The 17379-nt window shown below is 35.9% G+C and overlaps 1 protein-coding gene across 2 annotated transcripts in view; it reads right to left on the reverse strand.

Moving 5' to 3' along the window:
• Positions 1 to 14435, reverse strand: part of LOC105329105 (uncharacterized) — a 40179-nt gene extending 25744 nt beyond the window's left edge. The window contains exons 1-26 of one of the 2 annotated variants that reach the window (XM_034482959.2): positions 14323 to 14435; positions 13116 to 13139; positions 11886 to 12449; positions 11173 to 11766; positions 11017 to 11058; positions 10782 to 10910; positions 10456 to 10617; positions 10058 to 10175; positions 9582 to 9724; positions 9347 to 9461; positions 8953 to 9092; positions 8550 to 8678; positions 8376 to 8402; positions 7965 to 8079; positions 7174 to 7418; positions 6711 to 6825; positions 6201 to 6460; positions 5633 to 5747; positions 5246 to 5433; positions 4696 to 4810; positions 3841 to 4025; positions 2972 to 3086; positions 2055 to 2272; positions 1049 to 1163; positions 627 to 865; positions 306 to 420 (exon numbers count right to left, since the gene is read on the reverse strand). In XM_034482959.2, coding sequence (XP_034338850.2) covers positions 306 to 420; positions 627 to 865; positions 1049 to 1163; positions 2055 to 2272; positions 2972 to 3086; positions 3841 to 4025; positions 4696 to 4810; positions 5246 to 5433; positions 5633 to 5747; positions 6201 to 6460; positions 6711 to 6825; positions 7174 to 7418; positions 7965 to 8079; positions 8376 to 8402; positions 8550 to 8678; positions 8953 to 9092; positions 9347 to 9461; positions 9582 to 9724; positions 10058 to 10175; positions 10456 to 10617; positions 10782 to 10910; positions 11017 to 11058; positions 11173 to 11766; positions 11886 to 12449; positions 13116 to 13139; positions 14323 to 14380 — 4385 coding nt within the window. In that variant the 5' untranslated portion in view covers positions 14381 to 14435. The remainder of the gene's footprint in view (positions 1 to 305; positions 421 to 626; positions 866 to 1048; positions 1164 to 2054; positions 2273 to 2971; positions 3087 to 3840; positions 4026 to 4695; positions 4811 to 5245; positions 5434 to 5632; positions 5748 to 6200; positions 6461 to 6710; positions 6826 to 7173; positions 7419 to 7964; positions 8080 to 8375; positions 8403 to 8549; positions 8679 to 8952; positions 9093 to 9346; positions 9462 to 9581; positions 9725 to 10057; positions 10176 to 10455; positions 10618 to 10781; positions 10911 to 11016; positions 11059 to 11172; positions 11767 to 11885; positions 12450 to 13115; positions 13140 to 14322) is intronic. The other variant, XM_066078697.1, reaches the window with a different exon arrangement.
• Between the last annotated feature and the right edge of the window lie 2944 nt (positions 14436 to 17379).

The following is a 17379-nucleotide window of genomic DNA, read 5'->3' on the forward strand; positions in this document are numbered from 1 at the left end:
AAACATCGTAGGGGCCTATATATTGTATATCTGAATTTCATTGCAAATCATTAAATTTGTTGAAATGGTTTAGATCCATAACCCTTTTAATCTAGTTTCTAATAGAATAGAATATTATATATTTTGCAATGTGAAAGTGACCGCGAAAAAGCAAAAAAAAAGTGTTGCATAAATATGATTATCAAATTCTCCGTTATCTGAACTTGCCCAAATTTTACTTGATACTGTCAGTTCACATGTGGAAAGAATAAATAAAATGATCATCACTATGAAAATATAAACAGCATAGAAATTTCCAATTTTACTTCTCTGTGCAGTCATAGTGTCCTGTAGTTCCATCAGTGCAGACACAGGTGAAGTCACAGCCATCATCCCATCGTGACCCTGTGGCATACTGAAGGCCTTTGTAAACGCAGAAGTCTACAAAAGTCATCACAAACATTAAGATCAACAATTCTCATACAATCAATTGTTCGGTTATTAAACTTATTTCTTTAGTTTTCGAATTCTATTTAACAAAAAGCAGTTTTCCATTTAAGTTTTTTGACTAATCTAGCTGAGGGGGTGGATGATTGCATTTTAGTTAAGGGGAGGGAGGCTGAAATTTTTTGAAAGAGACATCTTACTAATTGGCTTTGGAGCCAGTGTAGACTGTCCTGGAGCCTGAGGCTGAGGAGTTGGAGTATTGGCATAGCCTGAAATTACACCAGGTGGAGCCAGTGTCGGGATCATGCCAGGGGACAAGGTTCCAGTGATGTTGGCCAGCAGAGAAGGAATGTCACATTGGGGCTCCTGACAGCAGGGGTCGGTTTTTGAGGTCACCATTCGGCACTCCTTGGGGAGGGCCTGTGTGTACTGAGGGCATCTAGAAGACAAGGGCTAGTTTTGAGCAGTGGTAATCAATTTTTCACAAATTCTGCTACTTATCAACATGAAATGATATTTGGAGGGTTTTTTAAAACTTCTTTGAAAGCAGTTTGAAATTAAACCAATCAAACCAACTGCTAAAAAATCTTGACTTCCACATCATTTAAAAGATAGGAGTTACCTGTCGTTGCAGGTGTACAGTCCTTCTGAGGCCTGGTCACACAGACATTTCTTGTCACATCCATCTTCCCATGACTGTCCTTGGAAGTATTTCACTCCCTTGTACAAACAGTAGTCTGAAAATTAAAAAATGAAAATCATAGTGCAAGAGGTTACTGAATTATCAAATGGCTTAAAATATGCATTATAGCAATGTACTTTGAAAAAATTATGCACTTTGAAAAAAAAAAAATTCAAAGTGTATGAAATTTGGGACTAAATCAATGCACTTTGAAATGTTTCAAAATATGTTAAATTTGGGACCAAGTCAACACACTTTGAAAAACATTTTGAAAGTGTGTTTATGAGTGTACATTAACTTTTTTGATCATGGAGACACTTTATGCACTTTGATACAAATATGTATAAATCACAAATTCTGGACCTTGTTTATATTTCTCTGCATACACCAATGAGCACTATCTTCTGTCATTGGTAATGGGGAGGGAAACACCAAATATAAAGTCCAATATTTTTCTTTTGAAACATTTTAGGCTTAATGTAAAAAAAGCTTTGCTATAGAAAAGTACAGTCATATTTACAGAAAACAAGCTGACCAATAATGTGTTCTCCAGTATATATCCCAATGAGCTTAAACAATGTTAAAATAATTATTCATCATTTGGACTTCGTCTCAAATCAAACGCACATGGAAAAATTTTTTCAAAGAGAACTATTTTTCAATGTGTGTTGAAACAGTGCATCAAAGGGCCTACAAAATACATAAAAACCGTTATGGTATAGAAGAAAAACCACTGCAGTTTTACCAAAAGCTGATTACTCTCTGATAATTTGCTAGTTTATGATTATAATGTTAACCTTCAGATAATAAAAGGTGATAGAAAAGCTAGCTATTTTTTGACACCTTAATACTCAACTTGTAAAACTGCACATTAAACTTTAATACATATATAATCCTTAGCAAATTTTGAGTTGTCGATTGATTCTGATTAAAAAATTGCTCTTACTGAGAACAGGTACTCCTATGTTTGGTGTAGGGTTGGGGTTGGGGTTGAGGGGGTTTGGAGAAGGGGTAGGCTGTCCTGGCATTGGAGGAGCCAGGGTATCCTGACCGCTGATGGAGGTCAGAGTTCCATCAAATCCACAGTCTGGAACTTTGCAGCAAGGGTTACGGAAGTCAGGGATCAGTTTGCACTGAGCTGGAAGGTCACTGTATCTTGGGCACCTGTGAAATACCAATTTTAAGAGTTGTAAAATTAATCTCTTCTTTGAAAAATATGTATAAAGACATCCCAATATTATGTGCTTTAGACAAAATTCTCCATTTAAGTTTAAGCGGTATACCAATACATGTATATTTCTTGCTTTGTTTAAATAAAACTCTTAGACTAATACAATACTTGCACAAATGCATAAAAGCTAGTACAGCATGTAATGGATGCTTTCAACATTAATTATTTTTTATCTTGTCTAAAACAAGAGGATGGATTGTCTCTGGAGAAACAAAGTGTACATGCAGGGTTGTCTCCAAGACCCGAGGGGCGGGGAATTCCCCCGCCTATAATGCCTTAATTACCCGTCTATTATTGCACTTTAAACACAATGTAGCTATAAGCAAAACCCCCCAGACCCCCATTCTACTTTTTTATTTCTTCCTTCTACTTCAATTTTCAGAGACAACCTTGACATTGATAGTAAACAGCCAGTTAACCACACAACTCCAACACAATTTCATATCATAGTGTGTACTGTAGCATTTTGTGAATAGCTGGGTCATGTAACTTATGAGTGACCAGAATGTGTACAATATATAGATAATAGAACATGACCTCTAGACATTTAGAAAGCATAAAATTATATAAGATACGGTATGAGAAAATATCACCGAGTCAGACTCAAAATTGAGATATTCCAAAATACTTACATATCAGAACAGACGTATCTTCCAGTGCTCTGGTCTTTACATTCGCATCTGAAATCACAGCCATCATCCCATCTTTGACCTTGAGTGTACTGTTTTCCTTTGTACAGACAAAAACCTGGGAAACATAAAGAAAGGGTTTTAATATCCTATCCTCATTAAGCTGTCTGATTTCAATTTTATGTGTAAAATCACTTAAAAATTCTAAACTTTCAAGGGACGGGAAAATTTTCAACAAAAATGTTTTTGAAAAAATTAAGGAGTCATTTATTTACAAAAATTAAAGACATTCTTGGATAATATTCCAAACAGACTCCATAAAAAACACCAATATTTTCAATTCTTAGGAAGTACAGGTTTTCGTTGCTTAAACTGTAACCAAACAAATAATTTTTATAAAATTTATAAGGATTTATTGAAATAAACACTTTCTTCTTAATTCACCCAAACAGATTTTTATAAAATTTATAAGGATTTATTGATTTATTGAAATAAACACTTTCTTCTTAATTCACCCAAACAGATATATGTGTACATATATACACATGTATAGCTACATTGTGTGTTTTGCTTATAGCTACATTGTGTTATTGAAATAAACACTTTCTTCTTAATTCACCCAAACAGATATCGAATAAACTTTGGACAATTTTATCATTGAAATTCTATTCTTAGTGGTTCAAACTTTGTGTACTTGAACATGTAGCTCCAAATTACTGGTAAGGCCTAACAAACTGGTAATATGTTCTGAATAATGACCAACTTTCAGTGTCATTCAATATCATGCTGATAATTCAATGCTAACTCCGGTACCTATTTCTTACAAGACTCTTGGGGCTCTGTGTATGTTTATTTTAATTTATTTATTTTACCGATGTTGACTCCGGTGCCAATTCCTTGGTAGGTTCCTGGAGCCAGAGTGGACACGCCTCCTCCCTGTCCGTTGACTGTGTTGTTGACCGGGGTGAAGTTACACCTGGGCATCTGGCAACAAGTGGGGTCACTCTGGTCAGGTACCATAGTGCATACATCAGGGACGTTCTGGTACACTGGGCATCTGGACACAGAAGTAATAGTGCATGTTAATTCAAGGTACCTCATTACATTAAAACAGTTTAAGACACTATGTCATAAGATGGCAGATTTTGACGATTTGTTAAACTGTTTGTATCGATCGATATGGTTGAATAACATCTATGGTCAGTCTTTAAAGAAACAGGCTTTTATTCATATTTACTACATAAAATTGTTGTACATCATGAATTATCCATAATTTCAAATATTTTGCTATCTGACTTTTAAACATCTTATGCATTATGCTATCTATCATATCCAAGTAATTTTTCTGCTGATTTGAGAAACTTTTTCAAAGTATAGTGACCCACCTTAACAATTTTTTTTTTATTTGCAACATTATTTGGACTATAAATTTATTTATTTATTTTTTTTTTTTTACACATTTCATACTTTTTATTGACTACAGGTTTTTAATCAATGATACATGTATGATTGTGCGAAAACTATTATGTTTTATACCAATTCATCAAAGAATTTATTTCTAAATTTTTCCTAAAGATGAAGGTGTATACAGCATAGTGAGTGCTCACAACTACCGTACTTGTTAAAATTTGTATGACAGGTATAGGAAATTTTGACGAGCCCTCATTAGCACCCACTCTGGTGAACATGTGCACCTCAGGTGTATAGCTTTAATATCAAATACACACCTGTTGACACATCTGTAGATTCCACCATAGGCGTCATCACAGGTACATTTGTAGTTGCAACCATCATACCAGACTTGTCCTTGGCTGTACTGTTTGCCATTGTACACACAGACATCTGAAAGGAACAAAGGAATGTTATTAAAACCAAAAACTTACAATTAAAATATCAAAGATTTACACACATATTTGGAACATTTTTGAAGTGCTTAATTTGTAACTTTGTTCCACAGAAAGTAACCTATAATCATTTTGAATTGTATTAGTTGAATTTCTAATCTGATTTATTCAAATAATAAATTCATTTAGCACAGAAAATTTGAAGAAAAACTTTTCATATAAATGTAGTGAATAGTTCTAGCAATTTTTATATATATTTTATAAATCAATTTCTCCTTTGATGCTGAATAAATATAGATAACGATAATCAATTTTTGTCATCTGCAGTCTCTAAATAATGATGCCTAAATCCAATTTTCATTAAATATAAATGGTTAAGAAAACGCTATCTAACAAATAAGCATGCTATAAATAGAATCTCAGAAACACTTACTAGGTTTGGGGGTGGTGGGGCGGGGGGTAGTTGTGGGCCTCTGAGTGACGGTAACGGGGGCTGAGTATGAGCCACTGTGGATGTTTGTGCTAGCGGTGAAGTCGCACTTGGGCGTCTGACAGCAGGCATCACTTGGATCCTGGATCAGGTAACAGTAAGGCTTGGGCAGATTGGAGTAGACACGGCATCTGTGTACAAACAAAACCCACAATACTTTTATTAACAATATCAGTACCTCTAAATGTAACACATAGTACATTAACACCAGTTTTCCCATTGCTTCAAAGTATGTATTTTAAAACGAGCTATATTTCTATTAAAATGTCTTATAATTGTTCAGAATAAAACAAAAAAGTTTGCTTCAAAAAAAAAAAATGTTTTTCTGACCTCTGGGTACATTTCCACTTTCCTGTTGAGGCATCTTCACAAGTACAGATGTAGTCACATCCTTCATTCCATTGCTCTCCTTGTAAATGTTTCTGTCCATTTCTCAGACAGTATCCTACCAACAGCAAAGGTAAACCATGGAACAGTGCTATTACATGTACTGTGGTTAAAATTTTTCTAACACATAAATGTATTAACTTTACTTTGAATTTACAAAACAGAACTTAACACAAATTTCTGTAATCTTTTCTATCTTCTTTTATAAGTTAACTATTTATCAAATATTGTATTTATTTAATAAATTAGGAATCATTCTTTGAGTATTATAAGGTGATAGTGATCAAATCCAATAAAACCCGAATGGCTTTATGATAGATTTGATCACACTCCAACCGAAACTATCACCTCAGAATATTCAAAGAATGATTCCTACTTATATTTATAAGCAATCCCAGCTTGCACCCAATGATGTGCTATCGCAGGCAAAGGCACTGATAAATGTAAATATTTTCATTTTGACTCAGTAAGTCCTTCCATGGGCTAAAAAGTGTTTCTATGGGCCACTTACCAATGGGGACAGGGTTTGTGGCAGAGGGTGCTTGAGTGGTTTGTCCGGTGTTGTAGATGACAGTGTAAGGTATGGGACTGTAGTTCTGGTACAGGTCTGTGGAGCTGGGGGGCTGGACTATTCCGTGACCAATGTTACTTTGACCAAATGTGGGCACAATGGGCGTGTTGGGATCTGGACATGTGGGCTTCTTACAACAGGAGTCATTGGGGTCTGTTACAAAGGTGCATGCAGCTGGCAGGTTGAGGTAGGTTGGGCATCTGTTATGTATTTATTAAATAAATAATACAGTTATGTACATAACTTTTGTAGATAAACTTTAGCCACTGCTAAATCATCGCATTAAGGTCAATAATTTATGTACCTTCACAACATAAAAATTATAAACTTAACACTGACATACACGTAAATTAACATCCAATCTGTGTTTATCATTTTATTTTTCTGTATTAATTTTGAAAGTCTTATACACCAAATGAATAAACATGAACAAAATAGACAATGACCCACCTTTCATTACATCTATACAATCCAGTGCTGGCGTCCTGGCACTCACAAGTGTATTTACATTCATCATTCCAAATCTGATCCTGGATGTACATCACTCCCTTGTACAAACAACCCTCTGTAAGAGAAATTCAAAATAAAAACTTGATACACTTGTTTTCCATGTTATACTTATTTTTGTTGAAAAAGAATAATGTACCTCCCACTGTTAATTTCACAAATTGGCATGAAGTTAATTTTAGATAAGTTTTTCAATGTAAGGACAGTAATTCAAATTTTGAAAGAAAGAAAAACTTTTCAATTGCAGGGAAAGGTCTTTAAAAAAATCCCCAAAAATTTCTACAAATACAATAGAAATGATATCTATAAACCAACATTCAGCATGTTAATTTTTTAGCATGTAAACTAACATAGTTTTCGGTAATTCTAGTTCAAAACATTAAACCCTTCATGAACTTGGACGTACTGAGTGATGGAGCCATGAAGCCAGTTCCTCCGGTTCCTGGGAGAGGTTGACCTCCACTGGGGAGGGTGGGGACAGCCTGGGGGACAGGGGGGTGAAGGACACTGATCAGGCCTCCGCTACCAATAGTCCCCAAGTTGTTCGTGGATGTGAGTAGAACTCCATTCTCACACTGTACTGTTGGGCAACACTGGCCAGCTTTCTTTACTTCATAACATCCCTTTGGTAAGTTGTTGTATGTGGGGCATCTATGTAGGAAAAAATGAGCATATATCAGCATTTTCACATATACCAGTAAATACAATAAAAGAACCATTATTTGAAGTTGAGTACTGTAAACCAACTTATATTTGCATGCGAGAAATTTTTGTGAAATTCCTGAGATCAAGTCTCGTTGCTGTGAATATTTCTCATTGTGAACCATTCCTTGTCATTCACGGTACTTGTTTTAACATCACAAATGTTCATAAGGCTTGGTCGCAAAAATTAGTCGTCATGAACCAGTTTTCCCCAGTACATAGCAAATTTTTTTCTATCTAGGTTTCTTGTATTTATAATTTTATTTTTTTAAATATTTTTTCCCACAGCAATTTTAAGAAACAAAATGGGAAGGGCTATGTCATTGCAACTAGTGCTTAAGGTCAAGGAGTTTGACAAATTTAACTTTTTCTTACCAATAAAGATATACATGTAAGATTAGATCATAATGCTTCAATATTTGGAAAGAGTAACCAAACATTTCTAAGCAAGTGCAAATATATTTTACTTGTTTGTATAATTGGAAATGGACATACGTATTGGTGCATCGGTAGTATCCATAAATAGCGTTCTCACAAACACACTCTGTGTCACAGCTGACCTTCCAACCTTGACCCTGGCTGTAGGCATGACCCTGATACATGCATCGGTCTGAAACAAAGAGTTAACCAGTTCAGAAAACATTTTTGTTGATACACTTCTGAATACATAACAAAGTATATCAGAAAGGTGGGACGTTCCAAAGAACTGTGTACTACTCGAGTGATAAGTGTTGTAGACCTATATATAAGTAATGACTAGATTTCTGGTACAGTTTATAATTACACTGCAACATTTTCATTGAAATGGAAAGATATATATATGTATCAAACAAACCAATATGTCACATCCTCACTGAACTTTTTGGAACAAAGTCAAAAGGATATATATCATATAAATTTACTCACCTGTTGGTGCAGGTGTTGGTTGAACATCTGCGACAGAAAGAAAAAAAGATATTCAATGTACACATAGTTTGAAACACTAATAAAACTAGTATCACAAATAGCACATTTAATAGTATTTCTAATATGAAACAAGCATTACTAAAAGCCTAATTGTTAAAGGCATTTTTCACTTACTGCACAAATTGCAGTACTTTCTGCAGTTTACGGAGGCCCAATTAGAGAACCCTGAGCAGACATCTTGTCCATATCTCTCACAGTTAGATAGCTGGTTAACGCAGGGTGGTGGTGTGGTTGGTGTTTTGCCTTTATATTCAGAGCAATTGAATATATATTCATATATACAGTCAGAGACATGAATAACATGTTATTCATGTCTCTCAGTCTGATGCAAAATCATTACCAAGCATACTTCCCGCGCAAATGTTAATGTAAAAAACGAAGTTTGAACGTATATGTACTAGACAACTGGTTCCGGAATATTCATAAAAAAAATCTTTCTGCTGTTATTTATTAATTTTAGTGATCAGAACGCATAAATATTAAGCTGAATCACGTGATCACGAAACGGAACACCTACCAACTCCGCCTCCACTGATGGATCCGGTTCCTGTAAAAGATCCGCTCTGTGTGTTAAATTCGCAACTTGGCTGAGCACAGCACTCTCCGGCCTTTTTGACCATGTGGCAATATGGAGGGAGAGACTGGTATTGTGGGCATCTAGATTATTGACAAAAAAGTACAGGTTGTACATCTTACGTATATTGTCTTGTCTCATCCATGATCATTTATTTGGAAAATCAAAAATATGGGTTTAAAATCATGAAAAATAATACTGAGTGCGCATTTCCCCATTTACAATTTAAACCAATACGTGAAAGAAAAAATGTGGAAATTTTAAATCTGAAAGGAACTAAAAGATCCGACAGTTCACGAAGATTATTTCTACCATTAGAAGACTCGTGGTAACTCACAAAGATTGACATTTGTACAGTCCTGTGTTTCCGTTGGCGCAAGTGCATTGGTAGTTACAGCCATCCTTCCAAGACTGACTCTCATAGTATTGTTTTCCTTTGTACACACATACACCTACAAAAATCAACCATTGTTTCGTAACTTTTAACTTGGTATATATGCAATATACAACACAATGTGTGTGTGTGTGTGTATGAGAGAGAGAGAGAGAGAGAGAGAGAGAAGGGGGCGTACCGACGCCTGTTGGAGTTCGGGCAGGACTAGTCTGCTCGAATGTCTGGAGATTCTGGTTGAAGTTGCAAACAGGTCTTTGACAACATTCCTGTGGGTCTCGGACGAGCGTACACTCAGCGGGCAAGTTGTAGTAGAGAGGACACCTTAAAAACGGAGCTTTGGTTTATAAATGGCAAATACTTCGTCAACCATTAAAGCTCCTATTTATTCATTGAAATTTTCAACCTGCATTCACGGCATCATAGAATTTTTTGATTGAAACTACTGTCTCGAGCAAACGCAGTGCATTCCAATACATTTTTAGAAGTAATCTAAGATATTTAATATCAAATACTCATAATTGCGACCTGATATATAAACAAATAGCAGATCGAATTTTGCTGAAAATTTGAGCATCTGTATTTATATCCATCCATCAACATTCCAATCAGGTATTCTGCTTGGACAAAAATAAAGTGCTTAATATAATCATGCACCTGTTGTAGCATTTGTAGCGACCGCTTGCTCCATCCTCACAGATACACTCATAGTCACATCCATCAGTCCATTTCTCTCCGGGGTTGTAAGATTTTCCTTTGTAACTACATTGTCCATCTGTAAAGACGTACGAAGAAGTTGTCTTTGGATTACCTCATATTATTCGAACACGCACACGCATTACACGAACACACATTACACGAACACGCATTAACCCCGAAATATTAACACATGTATTTGCTAATCTAAGAACCAAAACTTCCGATCAGATTTATCGTCTCTGACAATTTTTAGCACTGTTTTTTGCAATGTCAAGCGACAACCGATGTAACGATCAGCGTTCATTGAGCAAAGATGGCTTTAATAATATTAAGTAAATGTCGGAATGAAGACTCACAGAATCCTACAGCACTGACACTAGGTCCGCAGAAGCCACAGAATTTCCTACAATTGTCCTTGGCCCATCCTTGATACAGGTTGTTGTTGCAGACGGCAGATCCGTAGTTAGGACAATTGGAGAGGAGATCCACGCAAGGTGGAGGAGCAGTGGTGTACAGAGCTACACAAGCGATATCATGAAATTATCAGTATATTGATTCCATAACTCTTTTTTGCAATAATGGTCTTATATATTCATTTTTCTAGACTATTTTTAACTATGATGTGTATTTGACGTTTCCATACTTAACATTAATGTGTGTTTGAAATGGATTGACGCCTTACGATTACAGAATCCGCAGTATCTTTGACAGTTGTCATGGGCCCAAGGAGCGTAGTCAACACAGACGCTCTCTCCGTATCGTTTGCAGTCAGCAAGAGAGTCTTGGCAAGGATCGGGTGGCAAGGTGCCTCCTGGAAAGGTAAAGGATTTTTTAGTTGTAAATTTTACATCATAGAACTTTAATTGCCTACATTGAATTTGAAGAAAACTCTCATATAACAGCATTAAAAGACGCACCGGCATTGTTGTTACTGGAAACTGGAGGGGCTGTTGTTCTAACTACAAACAAATTGAAACTTCTGTTCAACAGTGTCATAATATTAACTCTTTTACCAAACAAATATTTATGACTTTCATAAAATATCAAAAGAAGTATGAATGCTTGGATCTAACCTGAGCAAGCTTTCTGAATGATCTGGGCAGTAAGGGTGTTGAGCTGATCATAGCTGTTCACAGTAAACGTGTTGGAGCTGTCTGGATCATCGGCGATGCTGTGGAGTTCATTGATGTCGACACCGTTTCCGACGCCAACAGCGATCAAGGAGATGTGGTTCTGACGGGCCTGGTCGGCGGCGGTAGCGGTGGCGGCGGAGCTGGACGATTTGCCGTCAGTGATGACCACCGCTATCCTTGGAACGCTGGGACGAGCACCGCTTGTCTGGGAGAACATCTGCTGCGACATGTAGTCGATGGCGCTTCCAGTGTTGGTGCCACCGCTCATGTAGTTGATGTTGTCGACTGCCGAACTCAGGTCAGCCTCGTTTGTGTGCATATTGAGCGGGAACTCAATAGACGGGTAGTTGCTGAACTGCTCGACACCAACATGAATCTTGTCAGCGCCCACGTCAAGCTGACTGGTGATACCCTTCAGGAAGGTTTTCAGTTTGTTGAAGTTTGTTGGTCCAATACTTCCACTTCCATCAATAAGGAACACGATATCAGCCTTCGGAACACATGCTTGTTTCTGAACTGACGTCAAAGGAGCCTCTGCGAATTAGTAAATTAAATCAAGTAACATTTTTTGTGCATCTGTAAGTAATAAAACAGTAAAACCGAGAGGAATATAATACGAAAACAGTAATTTTTTTCATGTGGTATTTACATACCACTCATTGTTCGGTATGCGAGTGGATATGAAAGATCGTTAAGGGTCGAGTAGCTATCGGCCACTAGAGAATAGCGGCTGTATGGTGAGCTAGCAGCAGTGGCGAACTGTTGCAAATGTCCACCTGTCCCCACTCCCACTGTGTACAATTTGATGCCACTCGCTTTAACCTGTTGCGCCGTTTGCAAAAACGCATTTGTATTGGCCGGTAGCCCGTTGGAAACCATGATCCCGATGTGTGGCACGTTGTTTCGTCCACCATGCAAGGACATGAAGCTGTTGGCCATCATGTACTTGAGGCCCTCGGTGGAGTACCGATGCGGGGCCGGGGTGTACTGTATATTGTCTATGGCATTGAACAGCGCTGCCTTGTTGGCATACTGGTTGAGGTAGAACTGGTTGTAAGCACCATCACTGAAGGTAACCAAGCTCACTCGCGTGCATTGGGGTGCTATATAGTAGTTATTTATAGTGGATTTGATGAAGTCGAGTTGCATTCTGAAGTAATCGGCTCCTACATATGATGATGAATCTACCAGGAACGTTACATCCTCAGGGATGCATTCTGTAATGTGTGTTTAAATAGTTTATATAGATATTTCATTGGTACTGAGGTGACATAATCCTTGACCAACAAAGACAGCAGAAGCATGAAATTCGTTGCAGCCAAAATGAGGCAAATTTTGCCATGCTTCAAAGGCAATATCTGTCAGTGTCTCAGATGTATTCCAGTCCAAAGAAGCTAGTGAGTTTGTACATATGCGAAGAACGTCGGTAAAGCACCAAAAAGCGAAAGTTAAGCTCTGAATTCTAACGGCTGTTGTTCAGCAATGAAAGCGGATTGAAACTTGAAAGCAACATTTCCAAACGGATTCCACCAACAGTTTCATCTTCGTGTCCACGTAAGTCCATTCACCACAAATAAGCACTTTTTTCTCTCCAAAGCTTTGATAAAGTCAATTGCTGTAGTCAAAGCCAAGCTCTTTTTTGATTTTACTAGGTTTTTAATTTGTTTTTTTACCCAAAGCTATGCTTTATTTTTAGATCACTACCAAAAGCATCGCCATTATGTGCGTGAATGTAAGCTGAAGCACACCTCTTATGTAGAATAAAGCAATTTATTTGACGCTTTATATTTTTAACATTTATTCATAATTTTGATATTTTGTTGCTTGATTGAATTTGTAAAAAAAAAAATACTCAGGTTAATGTTTATTTTAATCATACTTACGTTGGGAAGCTAGCTGCTTCCGCACTGAAATTAAAATTAAAACAAACAATTAAATATGGTAAGGAAATGTCGGTCATATTCAATTAGAGGACAAATAGTTCAGTTCATAAAAAATGTCATTAGAACCATTCCTTCTTTTAGTTGGTGTCATGTGACTTGTTATCTATTATGTAAAAAGAGATCATGGGTCACTATATTATCAGTGATTCAATGTGAGCGCTACACGTGACATGGTATTTATGGAAACTCGCTATCATTCATTTAGTGCACATTTATTCCTTTAACTCAATTCATTCATTTTAATTCTTTTAGAAATTTCTATGATATTTGTTCCCCCATTTTTTTGTAGTATGTTCACGGAAAAATAATATTTGAATTATTTGTAACATTATGATTAAGCTCAGCCAATATGGGTATTATCGTCGTAAACAGTTAAAAAGGCTAGTAAGAACTGACAATATTGTTTAGTAAAACGATTTTTTGATAGCCAGCATACCGTCCAAGCCACATTAAAATATTAAACGAAAATCAGTGGCAAACATGAATCGCTATACAAAAATCGTTTTTATAAACAATATTGCCATACTATAGGTGAGCGAGGTTTGTGCGTGTCTACGATATAGTGTACCAGAGATGGTCAAGGCTGATTAAATGTCTCCAAGTCTGAGAAGTGTCCAGACGTTATGTCACATAAGGCACGGATTGATAGATACACTATATAGTAGCATAATTATCAGATATCCTCCTCATTATATTGGCATCATTTAATCTAATGATACTGATTGAGTTACTCTACCACTGAGTATAATTTGTAAAATATTTCGTTGGCTGTTGTTGTTAAAAATTAAATATGACCGAATTATTTCTATTTCAATTACAATTTTGGAAATAAAATTGCATTAATATTTCTATCAATGTACACCAAAATGTTGAAAGTCTACATAATATTCTACGGATTTTATACAAACATAAATTCATGTCAATTAGTGAAAAAAATAAATGATTGCATAACTACAATTCGCTAACCTTATGGCCCAATATAATTTCAATTTTAATTACAAATTCGGAAGAAAAATAAATCAAATTTTTAAAACTGTATACATAAACTTTTAAAGGCTATGTTTACATAACAATATACGAATAGATACCATACAAGTAAAAGTATATAGGTCAATTAGTAAATAATAATAAGTGCTTGCATATTTACCATTCGCTGCATGAAGCACTACGAAAAGTGCCAGAAGAACGCCGAAAGACCGGTACATCCTTAAGGCAAGTCGAAACGAAAGAATAAACTGTCCTTGGATAGAGAACTTTTATATAGACCTAACCAACAGGGGGCGCATTGCGCTGGAGGATTGGGTCTGTAGTGACCTTACACCTAGCGTAGTCCTTATCTTGCAGTGGAAATCAAGCAAAATGCCGAGTCTTGAATACAATCTGTGAACTTTTAATATACGCTTCTTCAAAATTTACGCCATACTCAATTGGACAACAAACTAAAACAATGTAAATAGAAGTGGGGGTGTACGGGGAAGGGCCATATGTCTTTGCCTCCCGAAGCTTCTATTTTTTGGAACTTGCGTAATTCAGTGGTTTGGGATATTGTGAGAATAAAGTTGAACGGCAACTTCACGTTACCGAATGTATTATAAGGTACTTTGTGTATATGTTCTCTGGAACCATTTACAAAACCTCAACTTTCAGACTTTTTTGTAGAAATTCATATTAAACATGCATATTGTATAACCAATATTCTCTTGGTATGCCGGAATCAAGTTATACAACTGTATATATTCGTTCTTTCGTGTTTATTAATACTACATGAAGTACATGTACATATACAGGTTTTGCAATTGTCATGCAATTACGTTTAGTGTACAAAACGGGTTTTCTATCTAACATTTTAAAACACTTGATAAAATATCTGATCACCGACTCGTTGATTTTCAAAGTTCGATTACCACTGCTAGTTTCATTTCATACTCCAGCTAAGCATTTGATAACACAAAAAAAGACAAAACAAGATGTGTAGCATTAATAACCCTCTTTTCTTTCAAAGAATTTTTTATTGTGTCAGTTTTCAAGATATTGTTACTTAATTATAGTCGAAGTCGATCGCATGGCATACGTAAGAAATGCAGATAGAATTTGTTAAAGTTAACTATTGTATTTTGTGCTGAAGTGCCAAACTTACATCGACCAATAAGTAAGACTTTATGTTCGTTTCGAATGATGGATTTTGTTTTTTGTGTGTTTTTGTTGTTGTTCTGTGTGTGTGTGGTTTGTTTTTTTGGGGGGAGGGAGGGGTGCGGGTGGGGGTGGGGATTTCAAGCAATAATAAATTCAAATAAATAAGTTATTTGTCATTATCACAATTGAAATGCGTTGGAAATCGTTCAATAACATATCCATGCATAAAATGAACAGTTTTTCTGATTTATCGATCAAGATCTCATTTAGTCAATTTTAATAACAATCGATAGACTAGATCGACTCTGGAGTCGTCAAAAGTTGCAAACTACAGGAGGCTCGATAGTCAATCTTAAAATTTTTGATACGATTTCTGACGCAATAAATTATCGTTACAGAGAGAAAAGTTCCAAATATATAAGCTTTAAAATTGGAATATATTTCTACATTAGTATACAGGGTTCTCCAGGAGGCTCAACATAGTCTGAAAGTGGCAACAACCATCCACATGATCCAGCTCTCTTAAGCCGCTGACACTTGCTACTGTCTGGCAATAGTGCTTGCTATTTCTGACCCAAATTCTTCAGCCTCAATATATTCTCATCTAAAGGATTTCAAACTGTTATTTTCATTTTCATATACACATAAAAGGAATGTTTTCGTGTTTGAATCATGTTTAAAGGTGAGATTTCTCCAAATTGATGTTGAACTACATTGGGAATGACTTAAGCGGACTAGGTGGTCGTGACAATCAGTAAGACTATATTTTACGAAAATTATGGTGGAGACCTCGTAAGTTGTCAAAACTTGTGTCCGAATCCTTTATATTATTTGACATACAATAAAACTTGTTCAAATCAAATCAATTTCCTGAAGAAGAAGAATTCTCTATAAAAGATATACCCAGGTATTCAAATTGTAGAGTTCAAATATTTTTGTTTTCATTCCTTAATAATAGTTTATAGCTATTCAAATCATTTTGAAACATTTAAGGTAGATCTGATGTTTAATTTTTTGACCACCCAGCCTCCTTAAAATTGAACCTGTATCGACGTGAATCAGGTAAGAAATGGCTCTGTCTCGGTGAATAACATTACATATACATGGATTGTTTAATGGGGTTGTCTGTTCCTTTAAGGCCAGCGACACGGTCACAAAGGTACAGGTTTATCAATCAGTACATGTCCTCTCTACAGTAGATCTCTGCCAGTACATGCTTCAAGAACCGGCCCATTTTGTATTGTATTGTTGTGTTAAGTGTTGTCAGTACATGGAAACATGTATAATCATATAATTTTAAAATTCTTGTTCTTCTGAAGACGGATTTTTTTTAACGGTTTTAATATAACAGAGGCCTCCACCTCGTATAGCATTTATCTAAGAATTATTTATTCAAAGTACAGGTAGCATGTCTTACTACGTTACATACAGTTAAATGTATTGGAGATATATCACAAAGATACATGTACATGTAAGTAAATATCTGTCCCAGATACAAGGTATAATAATTGACCCAATATAAACTATTCGCTGATGAATATTGATAAACAATGATTTTGTTCATACTCAATATATGAGACAAATAATACAACAAGATGTAAAAATGAAGAGTTTTACTTTCCAATTTTATCTTATTTACCGCTCAAAAAGTAGACGTAAAGATGAAGAGTTTTAATTTCCTATTTAATCTTCTTTACCGCACATCTTACTCTTTACATATTTCATGACCGTGTAGGCGCGACCTGTTATCTCAAAATCATGTTATCTTATATAATTTTCTTTTTCGCTTTATAACATTGACCGATCCTAAAATTAAAATATTTAGAGACTGTATGAAAGATACGCGGGGGGGGGGGGGGGGGGGGGCTTAAGGCGAGAGCGATAGATGGAGCTCGACCATGTACTGTATCTCTTAAGTACGTGTATTCTAAATGACTTGTATTATGTCCTTTATAATGACCGCAATAATTTACATGTGAACTTAGATAGTATTTAAAAATCCATCGGATTGTTCTTCAACACTTTAAGTTTTACACTCGCAACTAAAACGCTGAATGTGTTCGACGTGTTA

This window comes from Magallana gigas, chromosome 3, assembly GCF_963853765.1.
Source record: "Magallana gigas chromosome 3, xbMagGiga1.1, whole genome shotgun sequence".
Classification (NCBI taxonomy): Eukaryota; Metazoa; Mollusca; class Bivalvia; order Ostreida; family Ostreidae; genus Magallana; species Magallana gigas.